This window comes from Zonotrichia albicollis, chromosome 13, assembly GCF_047830755.1.
Source record: "Zonotrichia albicollis isolate bZonAlb1 chromosome 13, bZonAlb1.hap1, whole genome shotgun sequence".
NCBI lineage: Eukaryota > Metazoa > Chordata > Aves > Passeriformes > Passerellidae > Zonotrichia > Zonotrichia albicollis.
Window position 1 is genome coordinate 4240513 of NC_133831.1, and position 23639 is coordinate 4264151.

The following is a 23639-nucleotide window of genomic DNA, read 5'->3' on the forward strand; positions in this document are numbered from 1 at the left end:
TGCTTCCCCAATATCCTGGTGGTGATAAAACAAGGCCAGGCTATTTCTGCTGCAATGTTTACTTGGGGATTTCATTTTTACTTTTTGAAAGTACATAAATGAAATCCCACAGTCACTGCTACCTGGAGCCCAGTCAGAAACAGATATTTCCATAATTTTTTCACAGCTTCAGGAATTTCAGTGCAGGTTCTAATACTGAAAACGTCTGCACCATATGGCAGTGGCCATGTGTTGCAGATAAAGGCTCTGCATTCTTAGGAAATGGTTTTTAAGGCAGCACAGGACCCCACCAGCCACCCACTGGGAATATGGATAAGGCAGGAATATTTCATCCAGCATCCCAATTTCTACCTATTTCATTCTCCCTTGCTCTGAGCTCACAGGTCATTCTGTGGGCAGATGGCTCAGAATAGACACCAGTTGAGCATCCCACCACAACATGGGCTGGGGGAGGCTGTTCCCTCACCCAGGACACAAGGACAGCACTGGATGGATCTCGGGAGTTCCGCAGTTTATTGCAGCCCCGAGACACATGAAAAGTCTCTTGCCCGCACATTTGAAGAATAAGTAGGGGTTCTTGTTCTCGGTTTCAGAGTTGTTTATTGTATCTTATCTGTAAAAGATTTTCTCCTGTCCAGCTGAGGTCTGCTCAGCAGGACACACAGAGGCCCTCTGCCTGCCCCCAGTGGTGTTATCTCTTTATACTAAAAACTATGTTTAAAATTACTTTGCAATACCTATCACCCATGTTAGACGGTGAACTTCTATTCTAAACCAATCTCAAAGTGCCAACATCACAGCAGAAGATGGAGGTGGAGGTGGAGGTGGAGGAGGAGGAGGAGGAGGAGAAGAAGGAGAAGGAGAAGGAGAAGGAGAAGGAGAAGGAGAAGGAGAAGGAGAAGGAGAAGGAGAAGGAGAAGGAGAAGGAGAAGGAGAAGGAAGAGAAGGACAGCTGGACACACCCAAGTCCCTCCATCTTGTCCCCAAAACCCCTATTCTAAAAACCCCAAAATCTACTTTTTTCCCTAGTGATAATTTTATTATTACACTACTTAAACTTCTGTGGCTTTCAAATCCTCATACAAAGCTGGTTATTTGCTCCATGGGTCATAATCAAACCCACAGGTGCTCTGGGCTGTGTGCCAGGGTCTCTGAGCTCCCTGGCAGGGGTCCCAGCAACTCTGGACACCCAGAGGGATGACTGGGTTCCGACAGATGGACACTCAGCCATCTCTCACTTCCCCATCTCAGGGGCACTGCAGAGAATAATGGGGAATTGAAGCCCAGCGAAAGGCTCTGTGATCTGCTCAGCTGAAAGACACTTCAAGCACCCAGGGCACCAGGGAGCTGACAGGAGCTGCTTGCTGCTGAACCATGGCCAGAACGTATTTCCCCGGTGCTATTTTTGGGCTGACATTCTGGATCCCTCAGAGCCAAACTCATCTCAGCAATGTGATCCCCCTGTTGTTACGGGTTTATCACAAAAGTAAATCAGAGTGCTCTCAAGAGAAGAAGAGAAATAGAAGCACAAAAATCCCTCAGTGCCCCGAGAGAGAGAATTCACAGTTCTGCAGTGCCAGCAGATCTGTCCTAAGCAGCACCATCCTCAGTCACCAGTTTTGCTCTTTAAGAAGTGTTTGCCTCAACCACTCCCATAATTTCTTAGTTCTTGATGCCAGGTGAATTATAGGTGCATCATAGCAGTTTCACTTTTTAATTAGAAAATTAATCCCACCCCAGAGAGGAATATTCATGTCCCAGTTCTTTTCATATCAGAGCATTACAGTGTCTCCCTTGTGTTTTTTAGTTTTGCTTGGGGTTTCTTTTTTAGTGGGTTGGGGTTTTTGGGGGTGATTTTTGGGGGGGGTTTGTTTGTTTGTTTGTTGTTTGGTTTTGTTTTCTTTTTAGGATTGTTTGGTTCTGGGATTTCCTGCTTCCCCTAAACTCTTAGGAAGTAAATTTATTCATTGAATAATTAAAGGTGAAATATTTTTTCCCTTAAATCACTTTGCTCTACAAGAACAAAACAATGGTTTAGGCCCATTGTTCAGATATTGTTTAAATAAACAGACACTTCCTGTCCTGCCATACTGAAAATTACTCTTTACACTCAGAGGCTCCATCTGCTCCACGCTGACTCAAATACTCCTTCAACCAAAACAAATGCAAAATATACCCATCGTTATTCAAAAGCATTAACCAACAGAAACTTCTTCATTACTGTAAGCTAAACCTACAAAACCTGTGGCTAGAAAGGAATTTATATAGTTTGCTGACTTCAATAATTTATTATGTAAAAATTAGTACATCTGGCTTCTTTAAAGAAATGTCAGATGAAGTGAAGCCAAATTGTGCTCTTTGATGAAGGCAGACATTGGCCAAACCTGACCCTGGCTTTCTCTCTGAGTAGAACTTTCTCCAGATCCACTCCACGGGCAGGTGACAGGCAAGGAGATCCATTGGATTAATTCCCATAAAATTAACAGGAATTCTAAAACTTCTCTAAGTGATTGTGTCCTTTACTGGTGATAATTAGGGATAAGCCCAGTATAGGATATTTTTCAGGCACCACTTTTTCATGTTTGCATAATCAACCATTTACTTCACTCTGTTATCAATCAAGGCACATCTGGGCATGGATGTTATCCAAAACATCCAAAACAAGTTTGGATTCTGTATTTACTTTTGTGGATTATTTGTTATTTATTCTTACATCTTCATATACATTTAAACCTCAGTGGCACTGGGCAAAACTCTCATTACAAGAGTAGCAATTACTTCTCAGTCACGTTGTTTTGCTCTTGTTCTCTTAAGAATTACAGAAAAAAAAGGAACATGTGTATTATTACAATAGAGTATCTGTAAACTGAAGTGTTTTCATATCTGCATAAAATTCTGAAATACTCAGCATGGGGTATACAAATACCTTGAACATGAAAATTTTTATAGCAACTTTCAGACAAGGAACATGGGAATAAAAAAAAAGTCAGGCATTGAAATTAAATTAATTGTGAAAATAAAAAAAAAAAAAACCAAAAACCTGATATTTTCAAGAGAGTCCTTTTTAGCATTTTAACTCTGAGCTTTGTGATGCAAAACATTTCAGGAAGTGTCAGATTTAGGAACAAGCCTGGGAGAATTAAAGTGGTTTTAGCATATTTTTGATGCGTTTTTGTAAGATTGATTAGGGGCTGCAAATGGTACCAGTGTTCCTCGCCTGAAGGCATTCAGACAAAACTGTGAATGCTCTGATCCAGCACCACACTGAGGACTTCATGTACATGAAGGAAATAGAACTTGCACTGCTCAAAAAATGGGTGCTTAAAAATGCATTGAAGGATTTTTTTGGACTGGGGTTCTACTTCCTATAAAATGTACAATACCAACTATTCTTTTGTCACATCAGTGCAAACAATGTTTTACTAAGTAGAAACAACTGCAAATCTGAAATTTGACAAGGTTCATAAATTTGAGAGGCAAATGTTTCAGCAGAGTATCTCAATGTATGAAAATGACACAATATATTAAAAACCAGTGAAGTTCTTTCACCACCAGGGCTCCATTTCCCAGATCTTTTTAGAATAATCAAAACAAATAGGATATTTGATATTCAACCAAAAAATATATTCTCAACATAATGGCTTTTTATCATAATTACGCATAAATGTTTGCAAAATTCAGATCAACTTTGTAGTGGGATGCGCAGGTGTTGGAGTGAAGCAAAATGAATTTATACATGTGGGAGCCCTGGGCACTGGTGGATCCCTTCAGCCCCAGGTTCATTATTGTAGTTGTACACAGATGCAAGGATTCTCCCTGAAGAACCCTTTCCAGCAGTTGCAGGGATTTAAATTTGAGGATTTAACCAATATAAATAGCTAACAATGAGCATTTGCTTCGAGATCGAAGCAAAGTAATTCAATAAACACATCAAGATGTGCATTAGCTTTTGCAGCAGGTAATTCCTCAGCTTCCTTTTGCTCCTAATTTATAAAGAGCAAGAAGATTCATTACAAATAATTTCCCCTCTCCCTGTTCCTAGCAGTCTGTCTCACAGCTCTATCTGCAGACTCAGGATTCTGTACACAGCGCCACGTCCCTACAGCACAGAGGTCACAAACACAGCTTTTTGTGGCCTCAAAGGAGAGGATTTAGAAATGTTCCTTGTCACAGGAGGCCTGGCTGTTTCACTGGCCTTTCAGGAGCCATTTCAGCACCATATTTGATTTGCTATTTCAGTGACTTGCACACCCTGTCACTTGGAGGAATTGGAGCACCACTCTCTGCTGAGTGACAGCCAGACGGAGCAGCTCCAAGCTGGGCTCTGTTAGGGAAAACCTGACTGTGATTGACAACATTAAAAGAAGAACTCAAAAGATCCCCTTAAAAACAAACAAACAAACAAACCAAGGGATTATTTGGATTTAAAGAGGAGCTTTGCTGAAAGCTTTTCACAGATCTAAAAAGGCAGAAATTAAGAGGCGACATTTCCACATTTGATGATTTGGAATTGCAGCAATTCAGGACTTGGGACAAAATACACAATGTGCAATCACCACAGGTGCGGCTAAATGTGGAAGAAATGAGAGAAAAGAGGAGAACATAGCCAATTTACAGCTCCTCTTCCCAGGTATTTCACAGTGCTATTTATTCTGAATAAGATCAAAACCTGAATTCATCGCTGAGAGCCTCTTGTGCAGCCCCCAGCCAGGCGCAGGGCGCTGATCTGGCCCCGGGCTGGGGCAGCAGGGCAGCATTGAGCTGGAATGATCTGCAGATGAGGGCTGGGCAGCACAAACCCTGCCTTGCCCGGGGAACACGGAGCCCTGGCTGCTCGCTCTCCCTGCAGCCACTTCTGCTGCCCCCGGGACCCAGCTGCAAATGTTATCTCAGATCCATGCGTGCGGCAAAGAAAGGAAGCAAGACCTGGATTAAGCGAGACCCTCCAGCTGGGCAGAGTAATTGGAATTGCAGAATAAAACACTGAACTTGCAGAGCCGACCTGAGGAGCTGAATGGGAGTAGTAAAGTGAGAAAATGGAGCTGATGAGAATGTTTCACCTAAAATGCTCTTGGAAGTTAAGACTCAGCTGAAGCTGAAGAAATTTCTTGGAAGATTTTGACTAATTTTATTTTTCCTTTAGCTAGCAACCTGATGAGCCTTGAATGTAAAAATATTTTGCAATTAAAATGAACTTAGAGGAATAAGTACCCTATCAAAAGTACTTAATTTTTATAATTGAAGACATTAAAAAAGAAATATCATGATGAAGGGTATTTTTTTCTAAATTTGGTTCGATTACATGAAGTCTGTCTAATACTTGGGGATACTTTAAGAACCTGCTCAGCACCCAATTCCCACTCGTAGCAAACAACCCACAGATCTAATTATAGATTTTCCTCAGTCACTAGTTCCCTAGGAAACAAATCCATGGCTCATGTCTTGTTCATGGAAGGTCATAGGAGGAAGATAAATATTTTTCTGTGTATAGAAACTTATCTAGAGGTCACAGGTCTGCATCTCAGCAGATGCTGGTGCTTCTGCCAAGGGCAGATGGCAGCTGTGTCTGACAGTTATCTGGGATATTTAAAATTTTCAAACATTTCAGTTTGATGAAGCACTGAATACTTCTATTAGTAACTATGTTTTTTTTAAAAATTAATTAATATTTTAATTTTGGTTGTCTACACTCATTTCAATTTTTATCAGTGAATCTACCTCACTTTTCATGCAAAACCATCAGAGATCAATTCTAAACAGCTGTGAGTAGTCATAACTCTTTAAATATTGTAGGCAGAAATGTTAACTTAAAGTTATTATTTTAAATGTAATTTGTGTTTTCTTCATATTGGCCCTTAAATTATCAATGCCATCACAAACCTGATCAAAAATTGAAAAACTTATAGCAATAGGTTAGAAATTCCACATGTGACTGTGTTTGAAGAGCTAACATGGACTACATGCCAGAAACCTCTGGTAATGTTACTCAAAACAAAGTTTTAATCACACCTTGATAAATTTGACTGCTTCTAATTTGAAGCAAAAGCAGTCTATAGTGGCTAAATGTTAGCATTGATGTAATCAAAAGCCTTTTTTAATCTAAAACCAGACAATTTTATTAATATTATATTAATCTACTGTATTAGTAAAAATCCTAATTATACTAGCAGTGAAAAGAGATTTAAGAAACGACAAATGAAGTATCTACCAGAGTGACTTCTGCTTGGTTGTAGTAAAGCCAAGCACCAAGTTCATAAAGTGGAATCATTACTTGAGTAGTCAGAAGAAAATGAAGGGTGGATCTCTGATCCTGATATTCTCACTGCAGGTTTTGCCATTTCTTCAATGGCAGTCTTATTTCAAAATGGTAATTTGAATGAGAGCAGCCTGTACCCCCAGATCCAACATGCCAAACGTGCAGCAATTCAAAACACAGAGCATCTGCTCCTTCCCAGCTACTCCACAAAAATACAGGAGGCCTTAGGAGTGGACTTTTAAAGCTACTGATGCATTTCTAAAACACAGGAATGGATGAGGGGCAATCACAAAGTGCTGGCAGGCACCACGAGATCAGGATGGTTCCTGTCCCTGCTGCACTCCAAGGATTTATTTTATGTATCCTCTGCAAACAGCTCTGCCCCTGTTTGTGCCTCTGTAAGGGCTCTCACCAACAAAATTGTAGACAATAACAAAATTATTCCTGTTTACTCACATCAAGATAACTCTGTGTACCTAATTCTGGACTTGCAAAACTATTTAATTCAATTCTGCAACACCACCAATTACCCAACCTGAATTTATGCAGAAAAGAGCTGCTCTAGGTTAGTGTGATAATTCATGCAAATTTTATAATTTCCTTCCTCAAAAACCTGGAAGCTGAGCCATAAAATTTAAATGCAGAGAGCATCAACATTTTGTGACTCAGCAAGCCAAAAGTTGTTGCTGTTCCAAGTGAGGGTGTCTTTGTTTTAATCTCATCTCCTACTGACACAGATATTTGTATAAATATTTCTGCACAAACATTTGCATTTGTGTGTAAAGGCTGGCATCTATACCTGGAAAACTGTGGAAAAAGTCCAAATTTGGAACAGGAAAAACTTAAACTACCCTTTCTACACAGTGGAAGCTCTCAGTCCTTAGCAAGTGTTATCTGAAGTGAACCAGTTGCCAATGATTTTCTCTGCTGGCAAACAAATGTCAACCTGATTTAATCTAACTACTCATTTAGAATAAAAAACTCCACATAAAGCTAAAAATCTCCTACAGAAATAATCTGAAACATTGAGGGGATTACAAGGGTATTGGAAAGAGCTGCACAGCTGCTGGCTTTGAGCTCCAACAGATTATTTTAAGAGTATAAGTAAGATTTAGTGGTATCTCTGAGAATAAATAACAAATAATCCACAGAATGCTGAGTGATCAATTACACTGTTTTTAAAGTTTGAAGTAATCTCTTTTAAGAAGCCTTATTTCAGAATTCAGCCAAATCAGTGTCTTGTTGGCCACCGTAAGAAAAAATGCCTTTGAGTCAGGTGACACAAAAATATTCTTCAAAATATTTTGCTGGTTTTCAAAGTGCATTGATAAATACAGATCTTTTCCTCAAATTTCACTAAGCAACAAATAAAACTGCAATTTAATAATGTGAAGCAATGATCCTCCACACCATTCCAATGGTAGCATTGCCCACTCTTGTCGAAGATTCCAACAAAAAAAAATTAAAGCCAGAAATGCAAGCTTAGTTAAAGCTTCAGTAAATAAGCTCTTTGAAGACTACAAATGACAATCTTTGGATGTTTTAACCAATAATTATTAAATATGGGCTTAAAATACAAATGCTCTTTTAAAATATGAAGCACTTCCAAAGTCTAGGATGACCTCTATGGGAAGCTGTAGCCTGAAACTCTTAACACAACAATCTGTACTGAATTCTTTTTAGAAAATAACTTCCTAAGCTGCCTAAAGTGTGGTACTGTTATCTCATATATCACCAGCTACATAAATAAATAGGTAAATAAACAAAATTTTTAAATGCAGCTTCAAAGAAATTCATTTTGATCACTTAGCTCTGTTTTTATCCCATATGCAGTTGTGCTTTTCAATGTTCTCTGAAACCCAGTCCATCAAAGTCTAACCTAAGTATTTTCCTAATAAATATACCTTAAAAAACAATATTTCATGACATCTAAGACTGCAGGAAAGAAATGTTCCATATTGAGTCCAGAATGTAATATTTGGTGGCTTCTCCAGCAACTGGAGGGTAAATACATACAAGTTTTTATAAGAAAAGTTTTGATTTTGCCCAATGGTGGCCTGAGGCCAAGAAAAAAATGTTGGCAATAGAAATAATGGATTCTCTTTTTTTAACACTGCATTTAATAAACTTGCAAGTTAGTATCAGCCTCTGAATTTATCATTTATCATTATTTAAATCTTAATTACAGTTTTTATACAATTAAAACCAAAAAATTGTTGAGATTTTGAATCCACTTGTGGCTAAATACAAGATATTTTTCCACTACCTCTAGCAGCTTTATCTTTTTTAACTCTGACAAAATTAGATGCTTTCCAGTCACATACAATTGCTTTGCCATAACACTGTTCAAAGTCAAAAAATACTATTTAAAGCTAATAGTAAGATTTTGTGAAAGTTGGAGCTGTTAAATTACTAAAGTGTTACATACATAGGATTGGTGGATAATGGCTATGGTGTTCTTTATCTTGCAGAATGTAAATGCAGCTAATAGTGTGGAAAAAAATCATTTTAATACTTAGCTGAGATTGAAGAAAATAAAGGCTGGAGAAAGACATTCAAGAAGTAAAATTCACACTGAATAAACCAGAGCAAAAAAAGAAAAAGGGGGATATTTTTATAAAGTATTCTAAATGTTAGAAAGATATTCCCTCTTTTGTAACAACAAGATTTTTATTTAAATGAGATCATGGAGGTTTAAAGGAGCCATGGAGGGTCTGTTCCATCTACCAGAACAAGCTTAAGCAATTTGAACCTGACTTAAAAAGAGCAGTTTAATGCTGTTTAATGGGAATGAATCTGCCATCATCTAGTCCTGCTACTCTAGGGGATATATTGGCTTCCAAGAGAAGCAGCCCCATTGATGTGTGCTCTGGAACACATCTGGGAGGTGGATCCACCCCAGGATGATCCTGATGCCAGAGCATCCTTGCAGTGCTGTCTCCCTGGTGTCCTTCTTAATTCAGTGTTAATAAACATGTCATCTGTCCTATAAGGACAGAGTTAAACCAGGAGTCAAACAGAAACTCAGGTCTGCAGGGCCCTTTTAAACTGGCAAAATGCAAATATCCAACCAGTCCTGCTGCCCCTCGGTGTGCAGAGAGACCCAGCTGGACTGTGCAGTAATATTGGTGTCCGGTTTTCGGCTGTTTGGAGGGCCTGGAAAGGCCCGGGGTGGCCTTGGGGCAGCCCGCGTATCAAAGGACGAGAAGAGGCTTCAGTTCCTCTTTCGGTCTTTATGTTTATTAATTGTTTATCTAAAAGATTTTCCCTCGGCCCGACAGAGCTCTGCTCAGCAGCCAGCCATGAGCACACTCCCCTGCCCTCCGGGGCGGTCACCTATCTTTATACCCAAAGTTACGTGTACAATATTTATCATTTTTCCCCAATACCTTTCACCCTTATTGACCAGTGCACTTTTAGTAACAACCAATCCCAAAGTGCCACCATCACCACAGAAGATGGAGGAGAAGAAGAAGAAGAAGAAGGGCAGGACACGCCCCAATTCCTCCATCTTACTTCTCTAAACCCCCCTGTACAGAAATCCTAAACCCTGTGTTTCACTCTCTAATTAACCAATCCCTTCACCATTCACCCCGGTGAAACCCTCCTATCCTCATACAGGTGTCGTCTCCTGTGTAGGATCAAAGTCCAGCCACCAGACACTTCTGGAACATTCCAGGACTCCCGAGCCCCCCAAGGGTGGTCTTGGTGGCTCGGCACCTCAGTCCTGAGGTGCTGAGATCCCACATATTGGAGCCACAGCCCCTCTGGGCCTTGGCTCTGGATCAGCACCCAGCCAACACTGGGGCTGGGATTTCCAGCCCCACCAAGGCACTGTCACACTGCCAATGAGGGGAAAAGACAAGGCACACCCAAAAAACACCACTGGATTCCATTCCATGGTGTTTACACTTCATGCTAACCACTCCTTACTGATAGTGACATTATTAAGTGATAATCTATAATCCCCCATGGCCATATTTGACTTCAATTCCATCAGTGGGAATCCAAAATTCTCCTGGTTTTCACAGGCATTGCCTCAGCTCAGTGTTAACCCAAGCCCAGTCCATTCTCACCAGTTCCCACAGGCTCAAATCATTATTGCAAGGACACCCTTTCCTTGTGGCCTCTGCATTTTGTGACAATACACAGAATATCTCAATGCTTGACAAGAATTACCAACCTGATCATTATTGCAGTTCCCTTACTCAAAACAAATGAAAGCATTAACAGCTATTTCTGGTGTAATTAATTGCTGTCTCCCTATATTTAACTGCAGTTATAATAAGACTAAAACATCCAAAGATAACAAATATTATATTGCATACACTACTGAACCTGTTTTACTACAAATTTACTACATATTTTCATGCAAAAAGGACTTCTCTGAAATATTAGTCAGTCTCATATGGAAATAGAAAGATGTGGAGAATAATAATGTGCTGACAGCTATAAAGAAGGTACAAGAGCACACCCATCCTCACAAAAAATTCAGCAATAAACTTAAAATAATGCCTTTCTCTCTTCTAATTTAAGGGAAATGCAGGTAAAACTGCAGCAATAATTAATGAGGCAAAAAGAGCCTTTAGATTAATGAAGCAAGTTACTTTCCCCAGGATCAGGTACTGTTGTTTAATTTTTACCAGAAGTCAAGGCTGCAGGCATATGATCACAATTCTCAAATAGAAGGTAAAAAAATATTTAATGGAATTAGTAACTTTTTTGAAATGTAAATCAGTCAACAAGCCATTGTTGAGGTACAAAAATAATTTAGCAATGTCTACCAAGTTTATTAATAATTAAAATCACCTTAATATGTATGTTTCTATGGTTACACTTAATGTGTTTAGAATACAGAAAGATCTTAAAACAGTCCCAGGATTTCCCAGCTAATATGAAGAGCAGAGATGGCTTTGAAATTGATCTTTGGAAAGAATAGCCAAGTCATTTCCACTGCAAATCATTCATTTCAATTTCAGCCAGAGAAATCAATGGGCAAGAAAACAGATCTCTCATCAATTAGGACTGCTTGTCTACATCCATCACTTTGACCTATCCTGGGGATTTTCAATTGACAGCACAGTATATCAGCATTAAATTAAACATACAGAAAAAATAAATATTGGAGAAATTCATATTAGAAAGTTTAGTTGCTAAATTTAACCCTTCTGCAGTATCTTTGAGAGGAAGCCTGGAACAACTCAATTAAAAACTCCAAGTTCAAATTACCCCAACCTCCAGGAAAATGTTGGACAAACAAGGGATGTGCCAACCCAGCATCCCAGGGGGGACAGCAGCAAGGGCCAGAAAAAATAACTTTAATTCCATTTTAACTGAAGATTGCAAACACCACTGTGATGAAGGAAATGAGACACCTAAATTCACTGCAAATGTGGGCCTTGGTAACTTAAATCTTACTGCGTTCAGAAATAGCTTTTTGTTTCTACCATTGCCTACATTATTTAGAAATGCAGAATGACTTTTTAAATAATAAAGCAATATTTGAAGACAAATAATGAGTCAGACATCCCTCAGCCCTTCTCTCTGCTTTCCAGACACATTTGAATGATAGAAATTGTATTTAGAAGAACAAGAGCTTAACCTAGACATGGCTTGTGGAATGACAGAACTGCAAAGTAACTATTTGTGCAGCCACCCTGAAATGTTCCTGCAGTGTGTTTTCTTTACAAAGAGCAGTACAAGTAATTCAAAAATGAACCAAAAATTACAGAGGAATGGTTGGGGGTCATTCCTGGTCACATCTGCCCCTGGGCTCTCCCTGCAGTGGTGATCAATGTCATCCTGTGCCAGCACAACAGCAAGGACACCCTTTCCTTTTGGCCTCCACATCTTGTGACAATACACAGAATTTCACAGTGCTTGACAAAAATTATCAACCAGTCCTAACCTTCAGTACTGTTAAATCACTCTGCAGCACTCTAATCTTCCCATTCCTTGTCAGTCTCATGACTCATTTTGGATGATCTGCAAACTCTCTCACTGCAACGTCTCCTTTTCCAGATAATTTCTGTTGTGTTAAACGCAAATCACTTTATAAATCCTTGAAATATCTATTGGCAAAACCTTCCCTATGGAAATCTGTTTCCACACCGATGTTTCAATCATTTTTAGCAGAAGGAAGCATTTTCTCTCAGTAGAGAAACCCAAGTAGGGTTTATTGATCAGATTTATCTACACCTTCAGCTTCTCCACAGATCTCAATACATTTAGGAAATATGAATTGCCTCAGAAAGATCCACGTTGACTGTTCACTTCATGATCTTCCAAAGTTTATCTGTTCCAGTGACTGCTGCATCTGGGCTTTGACTGCCTGGTGCAGGAGTGGGATTCAGTGGGCTGTAATTCCTAATGTTTCTCAAGGATTTTTAGGGAGCTTTTTTAAAAATAATGGGAAGGATGTGACCCCACATTCCAGAGAAGCCACGGTGCAGCAGTAGCTATGTGCCACAGTCAGGAGCTAATTCTCAGTTTGAACTCCACAAACTTGCTCTTTCCTATTTTATAATATTTTTTTTCTCTTTTGCTCTGAATCCATTTCTTTTGACACTTCATTTTGAGATATTCCATCATATTCCTGTCCCTCCACTGAGAACATCTGCAGTATGGCACAGCCTTCCTTCTTTCTAAAATAATTGAAATATTTACTGGTAGTTTATAGTTTTCTCTTCTACTTTGACAGGAATTTCACTTTTGTGAGGGAGGTTGGGGATTTTGAAGAATCCTCTTAGAGTTTTTGAACCTCCAATAGAAGTAAAACTGTCTGCATGAACTATTTGCCAGGTATTTGATTGTCACCCAGATCTATGAAACTCAAAATCTCCTGACTGTAAATTCATGACTGAAACAAATGGCAGGCCCTGTTCCTAAATTATGTGCAATGAGATAATTTCTGTCTCTTCAACATAATAATTTCTTTGAAAGCTGCTGCAGGAGGGTCCCCATGGTTCATTACACAAGCAACAGGGAGTCCCTCCTTGAGAGAATCAAGGACAAAAACTGACAGCTGAGCTGTATTTTGCCTTTAGTCTTTGATTTAAAAAGCTGATGGGAAAATTTCTGTCTAATTCTAAAAATCTAATTAACTCTGGTTTCCAATAAGAATTTTAGAAAGTAGTTGTTTTGAAAAGCCTGTGAAGAAGGATTTTTTTTTTTTTTTAATTTTTTGTTCTTGGCTCTGCTGCACTGGCTGGGTTGTACCTGTCTCCATCTCCATAAATTACAAGCACCTATGCATACACATGAGTTATCATCAGGGAACATGTGCTTCATTTGTTCCCAGAATTAAAAGGCTGTTCAGGATGGGAGTTTTCAAGATGAAAAATGTGGTCAAATCTTGTTTTCTAGTACATGAGAAAAGGAGCTGCTGGGTGCAAACAGCAGCAGCACGTCCTGAGCCACATCTGTCCCTCCTTGGATAAAGAGTTTGGAACCACCAATCTTTGTGGAATCTTGGGGGAATAAATACCACCAATTTTCTGTTATTTACAAAATAACTTTCTAGTACTTACAAGGAACATCCTTCATCAGTCATGCCCAAAAGGAAACAATATGAAGTTTATATGATTTCTCATTAACAGATAATTACACTTTTTTTTTCCAAAGCATTATTGTATCATTATTGAGTTGATGTTTTTTTAAAGAAAAAAACATATGATTTATTAACAATTAGGATTCTCATAAGAAAATTACTTAATGCAGTAATGATAGTATAGGTGTTTGAAAAAATAAGCCATGCATAATAAATTCTATTAATTCAAGTTAATTTTTGTTTTCCAGTGACCCTTAGCAAATTCAGGCTTGCCCAACAGCACAGTGATACTGGAGGAAGTTGATTCCTTATGTTTCCCTATTTACACATTTAAAAGGTGCTCTGCATAGCCCATTTTGCTGTGAAATTCATACAGATCCTTGCAGCTTTGCTTTTACACAATTAGCAATTTGCCCACTGCAGCCTTTGCCCTTTCCTTGAGTCTGATTTAATCATAATTCCAACCCTACAAGAGCTTCTTCAGGAACATTCAATGGTTTCTTTGTCAAGTAGAAAAGGATCTGTTGAGGAAAGGCTGTTTTACTAACCATCTGATTTCTTGGTCTAATCTCCTGAAAAAGACAACATTTGACTGATCCAACTGGTCTTTTAGCTAGTTTTGACCAAATTTGATTAAAAAAACATCCAACATTCAAAGTTCCTAGAAGTTCCACAAAAAATTGGAGCAATGCAGAGTGAAAAGACCTTTTGGCACTGGCAGAGACAGAAAGGAAGGAAGAATTTCCATTTTTCACATGTATATTCATTGCCTGATCAGGTCAGCTGCAGGATTTGCTCCCTCTTATCCCAGTTTGAAATATCAGGAGGCAGAAAATAACCCCAGTGGTGCTGAGGGGATTATTTAGGTTCATTGTGCAAAAAGTGCTACCATTGATAAGAGCACCTAGGTTTGTTGCAGGGAATTTTTATTTATTGGAAACCAACTTTCACCACTTCTATTATCATAAAATACTTGTAATATAATGTAAATCAGGCTTGAACATGAATTCTATTAAATTAATATAGCCCCTGAATTCAAGTTGTAGCCAAGCTCAGCTACATCTACACTGCTTTTTTTCAATTCTAATAAGTAAAAAATATATTAAGACACATGTTATTGGATTATAGGGATCACTACTACTTTCAATTTCTGGACTTTATTGTTGAACAGATTCCTATTATCAAATCCATTCTCAAGCTCAATTGAAAATGTAAGCTTAATAGTTTTGTCCATGCTTTGTAGAAATGAAAACCTTCTGAAGCTGTTGGAACCTTGATGAAAATCCTATTTTCCAAGTGCACTTTAAAAATTTTCCCAAAAAACACATTGAATAAAGTGTTTTTAACTTGATATGTACATGATCAGCTTAACCCACACTTCCTCCAAGGGTCCTTTTTCCCTCTGCAATCTCCCAGGAGGGTTGGCTTTATCAAAATTCCTTTCCCACTTTGATGGGAGAATTTCTGTCAGCTTCAGCATGCTCAGGGTCAGGCAGGGTACAGGAAAGTGAAATGTTTTAGTGTGTGCTCACAAGGCTCCATGGCACTGCTGAGGGATGAGCTCAAACTCACAAAGACTCGGCTTAAACTGCAGCTCAAGTTAAATATTACTAAAAATAACACCCTGGCAAAACTGTGCAAATGTTTTAACAGCCACTTCAACTCTTAAACAGAATGTGTATAAATATTTATGCCGTGTTTTCCACCTGTTCTTCAGGAACATGAGGCAGATGGAAACATGGCAGGGAAATAAAGTGTGGAAGAGCAGCAGTGCAAGGGACATTTTTGGATGGAAAAGCAGAATTTCCAATGACAGTGAGAAGAACTCACAGCAGCAATTTATAGATTAAAATGGGAGGAAAACACCTACAAAGTCAAGAGCACTGACCAAAAAGGAAATCTAGATATGTTGTACAAGCCTGTAGTCATTTATTGCTGTGCACCTCTGAAATGTGTGTGTGCACTTTATATATATATTTTTTTAAATATATATAAATACATCATGGAGGGTCTGAATCCTGTGTTTAAACCCCAAATATGTACATTCCAATAATCACCATGACTTCATAAACAGCCTCAGAAAAATTAAGGAACATCACAGCCAAACCAAAAATCCACATTCTTGCTAAGTTAAACACAGAACTTTGGAAAGCAGGTTAATCTCAAAAATTACAGTTCTCTGAATTCTTCATTTGCCTTTGTTTAAGCAAAGTTTCAATGGAAGAAAGTGATTTTTCTCTTTGTGAGTCATTCTAGAGAAAGTAGTGTGGCCAAACTGAATTCTTCTTTTCCAAACACAAGCAAAAGGAAATTGCTTAATATGTGGGATTTTTGTAATTGAAAGTTTTGGGTCAACAGTGGAACACTGATTAAAATTAAATAATTTACATTTTTATATATTTGACCAGGAAGAAAAATAGGCCAATAGACAAGAATGACATTAAATTCAAAATTAGGAATTGCAGAAACCTTTTCTAGCCTCAACTTTCCATGATTCTGCCCTATAGACCATACCTCACTTACTCCATTTCTGAATTCAGCCAACAGGGTTGCACAGTAAATGATAAAGATGATAAACCAGAAAGGTTAAAAAAATGTGCCTTTAGAGGGCAGCTGGAAAAGAGCACCAGATGTTTTGGAAATGAGAAGGGAAAATATTTCCTGAATTAAAACACAGCTGTCATTATGGATAATAGCATCATACTCCTTTATTCACCCTATTGATCTGTTGCTGTACATCACCCTAAAATGTAAGGGGAAAAAAAAAAAACAGGAATCATCCACGTATGATAAAAGCAAGGGCAAAACACAAAAAGGTTAAAATTCTCTTCAATTAACCACTGAAGAGAATCAGCATTTAGGGAGAAGGAAGAAAATTACTGTTGTTCCCTGAGTGACAGCCATTTACTCCACCTTACAGATGAGCCATATATAATACATATAATTTTTCCTTCTGGAAATGCTCTGCCAACCATCTTTACTTAATTCCATTTTAACAAGCCACAGCTGGTAATATCAAATTTGTTGCCAGACCAGGCTGCAAAATGCCTTTATTAAAGTCTTTCATTAATGAAAGCACCAAGGTTGACAGTATGACAGTATCTAGTTTGTAAATTGGCAGGGATAAGTTAATTTTGTTCCTCAAATGTCATTCATTTGGATATTGCTTTATATTGTATTATAAACTTGCTAACAATTGACTGTATAACAAGAAACCAGAGGAATTATTTGGAAGGGAACAGGAAAACAATCATGTTTGAAGCAGTATGAATCAGTTCACAGCTATCAAATAAATATCTTAATTGATTTAAAGGAAGCTCTGTGGTTGTGTTGTCTCCCCTGACTTTGATATTATGCAGTTTTTATGTTTTTGCTGGTAGCATATTAACACATCACTAAATAAAGCTGGGTAAGTCTATTGCAACTCTCATCCCACTTAAGATAAAGTGTTACTCTGAATAGATTTGTAGGAAGAAACTTTATAAATTAAGGGGATTAAGCAAACAGAAATCCTGAATCCAAATATCCTGTTTTACCAATTTAAGATTACAGAACTAGGCTCTGCATCTTGTTAAATTTAAAATTTGGCCCTAATAAGAATGCAGAGGCCCAGGTTTTGCCCAACACTGTACATTCAATAAGAAAATAGATTCTAGAAACTGGACAGATTGAGTGGGCATTCCAAACAACTGAACTCAAACAAGACAGAAAGTCAAGGTGGAAAAAAACAACTTCTCATCGGTCAGCTCAGGATACAGGATCATTTTGGAAGACTTTAAAGATGAAAGTTAACAAAAAATCAATCTGGTTCCATGAAAACCACAGAGAATGGGGTTAGGGAATGATAATTATCATTCTCCATCCCTATTCATTAGATGAAATAGCTGTTATGTCTGAAAATAATCCAAACATTTTAAACTTGAGCCTACAATTAAGTTACTCTGCCAATGACAAATGACTTTCCAGGGTTTTATTTCATCTTAGTTACTTTCCATAGGCAATTTACTGGCAGGGACAGACTTTTTTCTCACCTCTACCTTAATTCACAGCACAGTTTAAAATTATCAACATCTGAAATCAAAGTTAACACAAGCAGTGTGGCAGTTAAACTGCAGCACACTTTGCTGAACAGCTTTAGAGCAGAAAATCTCTTCTGTTTGCTGCCTTCCTTCAGGTCATTAACATGATTTATTATGAAGCAGGAAATTAGGTACTGGATATATCAATATTGTTCAGAAAATTCGATTCCATCATTGCCATATAACTGCTTTATCTCCAACAATCTTGTAACCATAGTAACTAGATTAGAAAGTATTCCCCAAATGTTTTAAAATTCTTTTATTCTTATTAGCAACATCAAACATTGAAGAAATTATGGTAAATTATTGTTTTCCAGTTTTCCAAGGCATTTGCAACTTGTGTGATTCTTCTGAAAGTCTTAAGTAAACAGGTGTATTTTAGCAAATTTTTCCAATAAAATTCTATTAGCTGAAAGAAAACAAATGTGTTCTGTTGGAATTGTTTATGTGAATGTCAGTATTCTTTAAAAAGGGAGGGCTGAAGAGACACCTCTCAGACAAAGAGACAAATTTGAAGTGCTGTTTTCACTTAATAGTTTGTTAGGACATCAAATACATATCCTTTAATGAGAATTAATGTGCTGTAGCTTAATAATTCATGGGCATGCAATGAAAGCCCTTTCATTTAATGGAGTGCTGCTCTTTTCATTGCTTCCACTGCTGAGGTAGGTTGGTGTTTTTCCCTGAAGGTCAGGAGTGTGCCATTCCTCCATGAATTTAATCAGATGTTAAACCCTGACACCTCCAACCATCCAGGCCCAGCTCAGCAGGGTTTTACACATTTTCAGGAACACCAGAGTAGCAGGAAAACTGGAGGTGTCTGTTCTGTCAGGATCAGAAGCAGCTGTGTTATGCAACTGTGATCACGTATTTATCAAATATTGTCTTCCCTCCTCAGTGTTGCTGGTGGAAATTAATTCCTCTTCTCTGGGTACCAGAAACTTTTCTTTTAATCTTATGCCAAAATTTATATCCATTAGTTATTACACCAGTGTATTCCTTTCACTTAAATCATCTGGATTTACAGAAAATGCTTGTGCTAGGCAGAGCAAATTGAGCTCATATATATTTCTGCCCAGTCTTACCATACCTGGACTATAACTTGATTTTTTCTCTAAACCCAATCTTTGTTTCTTGATGGATTTCAAAGAGCTTTATTTATTGCCTAAGTGCTATTCATAAATAACACCCTTTTCCACTTGTTCACTTTTCTGCCTTGCTTGCTTCTTTTTTCTATATCCTCATCTGTGGATATGCCTTTCCCACATGGAATTGTAGACATATTTTAGAAGAATGCTCTCCTTTTATGCCATCAGACTTGTTCAAGGAATCAGAATTCCTTGTGTCTTTGTAATTCCATCTCCTCTCTGAAAAAGTTCCCCACCCACTTCTTCAGCAGTCACCAAAATATTTTTGTCTTCTGGACAAGCCAAAATTCTTGCTGATGACCATTTCCTGTTTTCTGACCATGCTCTGGCACAGCACAACCACTGCATTTGATGTGGTGATGATTTGAAGACAAACAATGTGATATTAAAAAATTAATCCTTAAAAATCCAGTAAACGTTTCCTGTAGACCCCATGCCTAGTTCCATTATGAGAAATGCATTCTTTTTCTTCCACATCATTTTTAGTACCTGAAACAAAGATTCAGGTCAATACTTGGGATTCAGACCTTTCCCAGCTGAAAGCAGCTGATGAGCAGTCACGCAGATCCCTCTCGTGGTGTTGGAAAGGGTTTGGGGTTTCTGTAAATCATTCTCTTCTCTGTGAGCACACACCTTTATCTTCCAGGTTAGGACACCCATCCTTGCCAGGTCCTTTCCTCCTCCACTTCTCTTTAGACTCCCTCTCTTTTTCTGCTTAATTTTCCAGCGGTACCAAAAAACTTCTTAATTCAGCTTTTGTTCAGTGCTCCTCTATTATATCTTCCTCTAACCTACAAACCTTCTCTCTGGATTCTCTTCCCAGGCTGAGAGATCATGATCATCTCTTTTGACACTTCAATTTTTTGCCTGAAGTTTGACATTTTTTTACAGCTGCTTTCTTAGTCCATGGCAATTCTCTTCTGTGAAGCATGCAATTTATGGTATATAAATAGTATAGCCACTCAAAAATACCAGCTTGCAGCAGTTTTTCACATCCAGTTTTCTTCAGCTTCCTCCTTTCTTCAAGTGTTTTTCTACTGCTGCTTTAACAGGCAAGATGCATTTGCTCTTTGCCTTAAATTCACATTTCAGAAGAGGAAAAAAAAAACATTTCCTCATAGATCTTAAAAATTTTTATCCTGTTTGCAAGCCTGGACCACTTCTAGTCTTGAGATTTTGTTGGGGTCAGTCCTGTCATGCAAGTGCAGCTAACAGCCAGATCAGGGGCAGGAAATATAGAAAGTTTCCGATCTAAAATACCTGATCCAACCCCATACCCTTTCCAAAAGAAAAAATAGACAAATAACAACAAAAAAAATTCTTAGGGAAAAAAAAATAAAGTTTTGGGTTTGATTTATTCAATAATTTCCTGCAAAGACTCCTGTGTACCTCTCTCTGTGTTCTGCCCTTCACTGAGCATAAAATGTCCTGCCAATTTTCACCAGGCCACTCGGCTTCCAGGTTTTACCTGCCAAAAATTGCAATATTCATTCTTATGCAGAACATCTCCTTTAAACTGAAGAATAGAATCCTTGATTCACCATTTGTCCATCCGTAACATGAAGAGCAAATCCTCTGAGCCTGGATAAACAGTCTCACTTTGCAGGTGTCCTTCTCTTCTGAAGTGTGGAAAAAGAGCTGGGACTTGTTGAGCATCTCCATAATTCCCTTTATGCTCCTTGGGGTCAGCATTAGTGAGGATTAAACTTCAAAAAGCACCATCCTCAGCTGAAGTGTGTCATTGTTTGCACATGCACAGAACCACCACTCTAAATTAGTCTTAGAAAACATTTCCACGGTGTAGTGGAGAATAACCTGCCAGTGGAAGTACAAAATAATCCTGCATCCCACTGCTTTGGATTTCATTTGACTTCATGTGGACAAATAAACCAGAAAAGCAGCATATGGAGAGAGACTAAAAATTGAATATCATATCCCAGTGCTCTATCAGCAAGAGCTAAACAAAACACATCAATAACAGTCAAGAGTTGTAGCCTGGGCCATCTGGTCACAAAGGTTGTATGAAAATGTTTTAATCTCAGGGTTCTCCCTCGGGCACAAAGGCACAATATGTAAAACCTTAAATCCTGCTTAAAGGTGAGATTTCTCCACCTACAAGCACAGCAGGCCTAGGATAGTTATTTAATTAAGAGCTACCCTAGTGAAGGGTGTGGAAATGGCAAGGCAATAATCCAATTCCTGCGTGGGGATGCTGGAAAGCCAGGAACAGCACAGAGAACAGGCTTGACACATGTACCTCCTTGTTAACCTAAATACTAATTGAATTTTTTCTAATTAATTTGAACAAAACTCTATTTTCACTTGTCCAGTGCAGTATCCCCTTCCTGATATACATATATCAAAATTCATGAAGAAAATCCTCTAAAATTCCTATTTTTTTCCTTTATGATGTGTTTCCTAACTGTGAAATAAAACTCAATTAATTGTCCTCCCCTTGCTCTCCTCTTTCCACGCATCTGCCCAGCTCCCCACTAAGTGCTAATCAGCATTTCACCTGTTGGCTGCTGCAATCACTTCCAAACAACCTTGTGCAATTCCAGCCAGCACAGCATGGGGTGGAGAGCAAGAGGAAATCAGAACAAATTAATAAACCACATTGGTAATTTGCTAAAGCAGGGGAAAGTAAGGGAAAGTAAGAAAGAAAGGGAAAATAACACACTGGAAACCTGACTTCCATGTGAACACCCAGACAGGATCACATGGTGGCACCACACAGAACAAGTCAGAAATCTGAAATTATCATTGTCATCCATTCCATGCAGTCAGGAAAGCTTCACATTCCTTCTCATTTTTGAAACTCTGTTATGACATGCAAATTACTCATTCTCTGGATGTTTTGCCTCTTCCCCAAAACACCATAGAAACCACGCAAATCTGCAATGTCCTTCTGCAGGGATCTCAGCAGAGCAAAGGTGGCAAAGGGTTTTTCCATGAGGTTCAGGAAAAACCAACACCCAGCAGGAGCTGTGATCCATCAGTCCGTGTGGCTTCTGAAGGTGAGCCCCAAAATATTTTGGAAGAGGGAATAAACACGTTCCTCACACTTCACAGAAGTGAGCAACTAAGTGAATTTTTAAAAATTCATGAAGCTATGGAAAGCTGATGATAAATATCTAAATTTAAGGGAAGGATGAACAGCTTTTTCTCCAACTTGTGCAGGATCTGACACAGGTACAGGAACCAGAACTCTGAGTTGCTACAGACATTCACTGTGGTTACCAGGACCTCACAGCCTGTCGTGTGAAGATCTGTGACAAGTCAGAAAGACCTGAAATAGCTGCTTTTCTTTTCTGCACTGATTTTGACTGAATTTCTCCCCTACAATCAGTAGGTCTGAGAGTCCAAACCTTTTTATTTATGCTTTGTTTAGCATTCAGTTGCAAATTACCACAGTTGACCTAGAATATGTTATTCCATTCTCTTAAACACCTCTAAAACTTCTGTCTCCCCTGACACATGCATAATCTCTCTTTCTGTTTGCAATATACTCCAGCCAAATTAATCATCTGCATACCTAAATTGGAGCTATGCTGAAGAAAAAAAAAAAAAAGATTGTAAAAATTATAACATCTCCAAGTATTTCAAGATGTTGATCATTTGCAATTCCTATAGTTTAAATATTAGTTGAGGACAGGTTTCTCAGGGCCTTTGAAAAGCAGCCTGCCAGATACTCTCACATTTCATTTTTTTTCTGCATCCTCTAAGGCACTTGTGATGCCCAAGAAGCACTTCAGGAACAGGGACAAATCAGGATGACAAAATGCCAGGAAAAAATTGCAGCACAAACCGGGCCTGGTTTGTCTCCTTGTGCCTGAGGAGCCCAGAACTCCCATCTTAAACTCCCCAAAAGAAATTCTTAATGAAGGAACTTCTACAGAGAGACTGCCTGAGATCCAAATATTCAGTGTTCACAAGTAGAAGGGGTGGAAGAGGGTAGGAAGAAAACTGGAATATTTCTACCAATTTGATGGGCACTGCAAAACTAGAAGAATAATAGATCAATTACTTAATATCAACATTTGATTGCATTTTGTTGACTTACCTTGCCAACTAATCTGGGGAATGGAGGTCTTTGATTTTCCGGAATTAGTATTGGAGTTGCCAAAATAGCCCTTTTTTGTCTTGGAATTCCAAGGCTGCCTTCTAGCTTTAAGATTTCCTGAAAAAGAAAAAGACCAATGATTAAAAAATCCAGATATTCAGTTGTTATTCCCTTTCCCGGCACCTTTAGGCAAAATTCCCATGAACCACCAGATTCTAAGTTTAGTATTGTATATTTTCCAGCAATTAGTGATAACATATCAAAGCATGCATTTCATCTTTCAGGTTACTGCACTTTTTCAGTGGCAGTAGACAGCCCATATTGATTTTGTACTCATGTAAACAAGTTATAAACCTAAGGTGTGTCTACAATCCTAAACTGATAGCTGATTATATCATAAACCTTTAGCAAGGACTGATTTACCTCAAATACTTGTGCAAGACCAGTAAAAAGCCACATTTCAAATGATTCTAGAGAATTTTCTCTAAAGACATATATGATGATATATCAGAAGACATAGATGAGGACAGGCACCATCTACACT

The 23639-nt window shown here is 38.4% G+C and overlaps 1 protein-coding gene across 2 annotated transcripts in view; it reads right to left on the reverse strand.

Annotated features, from left to right (window-relative positions):
* The window catches only part of CDH13 (cadherin 13), a 444090-nt gene that overhangs the window by 231860 nt on the left and 188591 nt on the right, over positions 1–23639 (reverse strand). For both annotated transcript variants that reach the window (XM_074550802.1, XM_074550801.1), the window contains exon 4: positions 23096–23212. In XM_074550802.1, the coding sequence (XP_074406903.1) occupies positions 23096–23212 (117 nt within the window). The remainder of the gene's footprint in view (positions 1–23095; positions 23213–23639) is intronic.